This window comes from Polyodon spathula, chromosome 10, assembly GCF_017654505.1.
Source record: "Polyodon spathula isolate WHYD16114869_AA chromosome 10, ASM1765450v1, whole genome shotgun sequence".
NCBI lineage: Eukaryota > Metazoa > Chordata > Actinopteri > Acipenseriformes > Polyodontidae > Polyodon > Polyodon spathula.
Window position 1 is genome coordinate 6,287,271 of NC_054543.1, and position 5,201 is coordinate 6,292,471.

Consider the following 5,201-nt stretch of genomic DNA (forward strand, 5'->3'; position numbering starts at 1 on the left):
AACTATGAAATTGACATTTTAATTTCAGTGTGGAAGGGATTACATGTTAAATACATCAGCCCACTTCTACAGCACGTAATGTAGAATAATAAGACACACTGCTGTATAATGTGCCTTTGTGCAGGCATTCAGAATACGCTATGGCAAACTGTAGCCACTTGAGCCCGTGCTACGAAAAAGCTTAATACATACAGCTCATTGCATATGCAAATATTGTCCAACTGATCCACGCTTTGCCATTGCAGATGTACTGTTTTCAATGACTTGATTGTACTGAATACACCGATCTGCATGTGTGAAGTATTCTGCATCTGGAAGTTTTTATTTTTTTAATAGAGCCCTTGAGTTAAAAATCAAACCAAATTAAGAAAGTACATTTTAATTAACATGACCTTTGCAATGCAGTATGTGTAAATCCCAAAAGGAAGAATAGACCTATCATGCAAATGAGATAATTACTGGTAAATTGTCAGAGACGTCTTCTTTATTAACAGCCCTGTAATAATAGCTCTTCATTTTTCATTGGTGTGATACAGGTATGTACGTTTAATTTTTTCACTGCAACACTAGCTTTCTTAGAAATGTATATATATATATTTTTTTCAATTCAAGTTATTGGTTAATCAATCCTACGATGATTATAAATTAACTCAGGATATCAACATTCTGAAATATATGAAAAGTTGCAATCCTAAAATAATGTATTATTATTATTTATTTATTAGTGGATGCCTTTATCCAAGGCGACAGACTAGGCTGTGTGAACTATGCATCAGCTGCAGAGTCACTTACAGCAATGTCTCACCCGAGCACAAGGAGGTTAGGATCAGACAATGAGTTAGTGAGAGAGCCGGGATTTAAACCAGGGATCGCCTGGTTACAAGCCCTTTTCTTCAACCACTGGACCACACACACCTAATTTATCTTGTGATCTTGAAATAAAATAAACAAAACAAAAAAAAACTTAAAGTAGTGCTTAACGATGCAAAAGCAGGAGGAGAGGAACAGGTGTGTAAAGGCCGTTTCCCAGGCCAAGCAGGGAGAATGGATGAGATGGGAGAGTGTGGAACAACGCAAGATGAGCTGGGAAGACCTACGGACAATGGAACAGAGCAGGATCAGTTTCCTCATCAGATCAGTATATGATGTTCTCCCATCACCACAGAACCTAAACCTCTGGGTGAGTGAGGATCCCTCATGTCCTTTGTGTTCATCACCTGCAACATTAAGGCACATTTTGACAGGATGTAAGGTGGGTCTTAGCCAAGGAAGGTTTACTTGGCGCCATGACAAGGTGCTGCGATGTTTGGCCTTAGCATTGGAAGACAAGCGTAACCTGACCAATATGTTGCCACCAGTTCCGTCAAATCATTACACACAAAAGACAATATTCCTCCATCCAGGAGAGCAACCACCAAGAAAAGGTGTTAAAATCAAGCCTTGCTCAGGACAACTGAAAGCTGCTAGAGACTGGAAGATGCTGGCAGATGTTGGTTAACGGCTTATTTTTCCACCTGAGATTTCCACCACTAACCTTCGACCAGACATTGTCTTGTGGTCTGGATCAGCATGCCTTGTTCATCTGGTAGAGTTAACAGTGCCATGGGAAGATGCTGTGGATGAGGCCTATGCAAGGAAGAAACTTCGCTGTGCTCATCTAGCTGCTGAAGCGGAATAGCGAGGATGAAGAGTCCGAGTTTACCCAGTGGAGGTGGGTTGTCGAGGATTTGTGGCACACTCTACAACCCAGTTTCTCAGAGACGTTGGGTTCAGTGGCCAAGAGTTGCGTCGCACAGTGAAGAACTTATCTGAAGCAGCAGAAAGGAGTGCAACTGGCTGTGGTTGAGACGGAAAGATTCTGGATGGGGATCTCAAACACAATAGAAAGAAAGCAACGCTGATGTACAGGTAAGTAAGCTGGGCTGAGCTGAGTGGGGGATGGAGGGGGGTGATGCTGGGATGCCAGAATCACTGTTGAGCCCTCTTGAGGTGTCGTGGGTTAGTCAACAAAACCTCTGAGGATGGAAGGTGCCCACTTGAAGACCCCAGAGATGTACCCTACTTAACTCAATCCAAAAGGTTGTCATGCTGATGCACTGGGGAGACCACACTGGGTTGATCCCCAGAGCCAGCATTGCAGCCGTTGTGTGTGCTGATGTGCTGAGGAGGCAAAATGAGCTGATCCCTGGAGCCAGCATTACACTTCAGAAATCAACACCAGACAGAAGGAAAACAATGCAAATGCATGGAGATGCAAAGCTGCAAAGCTACGTCTTAGTTGGTGCTTATCGTGGCGAGAGCCGAGTTCAAATCAGCATGAAGTTCAACATCTACTCTCATGTAATGGATAGCCTCTTATGTGCTTTATTAATATTGTAACTAGTCCCGACAGAAGAAAAATGGGACCAGTGGTAGTATTCCTAATAAGAGACAAGAAACCTTGTTTAAAACCTTGGTGAATGCTTGTAGACTTGTGTTGGATTTGTAATAAGACTGGGTAGCCTGTATGAATTGATAAGACATGTTGTTCATTTCTATTGTAGCCTCTTGCACACCAGTTGTCCCTGGGGTTTGTAGCTAGGTATTGTCTGTTGCTGACAGATTTACAGCTGGCAGTGAAGTTTAAGATTCTGATGCACCGGCAGTGTTCCCTATCCTCATCACACTGTTTAGGATGCTGCCCAAAGGTTGTCTTAAATCATTTATTTGCAGTTCAGCAAGCAGGAGATATGGTCATAACTTTTTATTTCATGCTACTGTTGAAAGTAAAGAAAATGGACTAAAAAGACAGCTTAACGATGGTTCAGGTTTCTTGGAAAGATTGTTGATGTCTCCTCTACCTTCCAGGCCAGATCACCACGTCTTCAGTTATATTTGTGATGATGAGTTATATATTTTTGATAGGGGACTGTTTGGACCATAAAAAGCCCTCCAAAAACAACTTTTTCATGTGATTTATTTTATTTTTATTTTTTGGGTGATAAAGAGAGCATCTTTTCAAGTAAACACAAAAAGGTCACCCAATTGCACTCTAACCTCCCCATGTTATGTTTCAACAGCTGCCGATGGTGACTACTGGCGTCTCCTAAACCCAGGCGAGTACAAGGTGACTGCTAGGGCAGAGGGCTACTCCTCTTCCACCAAGGTCTGCGAGGTGGGTTACGACATGGGCGCCACGCAGTGTGACTTTGTCATGAGCAGAACCAACCTGTCACGCATCAAAGAGATCATGCAGAAGTTTGGAAAGCAGCCCATTAACCTCCCCGTCAGGCGACCCAGGCAGAGAGCACAGCAAAGGCTTCGACAGACATAGGCAACTCTTCCCCTGGAGACAGACTTCAAGTGCGCCGTTGTGGCAAAAAGTCTAATCTTGTGTAGGAATCAAAAGAGAAACAAAATGGTAAGAACTGAACTAGAAAATTGACAAGACAATAACTACGACACAATAGCTATTATTTTATTCCACTGCCAGGTATGTTTTTTTTGTTGTTGTTGTTATTGGAAGTCATAAGAATGTGTCGCCATTGTCGTTTGCGGAAACCATTCGTGTGGAATTGCATGCTTATTTCGATCTTTCTTAAACAGCACTGCAATTTGTTGCATGACATTTCTGCTTTGCTTCGTTCTTCAACAGAAATAACTGCTTCTTCCTAAGTTCAGTTCTTTAACACTGGTGGTTGTGAAATCTGGGTTTAATGATGCACATTTATTGTGCAAGGAGATTGGTGTGCCCTTTCAAAAGTAGTTTGTTGACAAACTAATTGCAGCACCCCAAGATGAATGTCTATTTGTAAAACAAATAATATCCTTTTGTTATAAATAGTCTTGACAGCTTTTAATGTTAGCGATGTGAGTTTTAGGAAGCTTTGAAACCCTCAATATCGTGGCTTGAAACTGCAGTGAGTGATGACTGTACAAACTATGGTTGAAAATTATTTTTAATACATGTATGACTTGTGTGTACCTTGTGTACCTTTCTAAAGCTTCCAAGTAGAAAAACTCAATGATTTAATGCTTGGAAGAGTTACAGTAAGCCACAAGTGGAGCAGAGTTGACAGATACTGTCTACAATGGGGCTTGATTGAAATTGTCAACAGCACTATATAGCTGAGAGAGAGTAAATTGACAAACGATAATTAGTAGCTAAGTATCCATGATGCCACGTAAAACAGTGCAACATTATTGTTCGTAATGGGCACATAGATCCCTTCAAAGATAAAGTTACATGTTATTTCTTCTTTGAATGAGAAACTGCATTGCAACCAGCTGGGTCCAATGAGATCTGTTCATTAGAAAGTGAGTGGACTGCAATATAATTATATAGGAAGGAAATCAACAGAGAGCAGCTTAAACATCAAAGAGGCTTAATATGAATCGCACCTACCCTCCTAACTGTCCTAATTACTAAAGGGTTTTCACGCAGTTCATTTCAAATAATTACAATGTAATTGGATGGCTGCTGTTAGTTTCAATGACTGCTTCTGTATCTGTTCTGGAGTGTTTGCTATGTATTGCAGAAGTAACTGTATTTACTTTCAGGTCCACATATGGCTGTCAAGCTGTTGGTGAAACTGAAACATTATGTATGTGCATGGGTATACCATTTATACAGTTTTTAGAGAGGAATATTTTGATCTAAACTGCTTTTTATATTTCTGTTCAAAGCCCTGCCTTTTTTGATTGAGTAATTTTATTCTTTCCTGTGTTTTTGCACTTAATAAAAGCAAATGAACACTACTGTTTGTAGCTGTGTCCATCTCCATTATGAAATACATTAAATTAACTTAAACAAGAGACTTAAGTTCATTTTATTTCTAAAACACTAGATCAGGGCTTCTCAAACTCGATCCTGGGGACCCCCTGCATCTGCTGGTTCTCATTCCAACTGAGTTCTCAATTACTTAACTAGACCCTTAATTGAACAGATAATTTGCTTAATTAGACCTTTTTACTTATTTTCAGTACTTAAACAGTTGCAGATTTCAAGTCAGCTAGAACATTTATAAATAATTTGCTCTGCAACTGTTTAAGAGCCAAAAACAATTGAAAAGGTCTAATTAAGCAAATTATTAGTTAAATTAAGGGTTTACTTAAGTGACTGAGAACTCCCCCAGGACCAGATCTGAGAACCACTGCGTTAGATTGAAGTCTATATATCATGGTCGATAATGCTAACCAAATCACATGAATGTAGTCTGAAT

The 5,201-nt window shown here is 40.3% G+C and overlaps 1 protein-coding gene across 1 annotated transcript in view; it reads left to right on the forward strand.

Moving 5' to 3' along the window:
* Positions 1 to 4,727, forward strand: part of LOC121322279 (inactive carboxypeptidase-like protein X2) — a 49,894-nt gene extending 45,167 nt beyond the window's left edge. Inside the window, exon 14 of the mRNA XM_041262000.1 lies at positions 3,060 to 4,727. Coding sequence (XP_041117934.1) covers positions 3,060 to 3,313 — 254 coding nt within the window. The 3' untranslated portion in view covers positions 3,314 to 4,727. The remainder of the gene's footprint in view (positions 1 to 3,059) is intronic.
* The last annotated feature ends 474 nt before the right edge of the window (positions 4,728 to 5,201 follow it).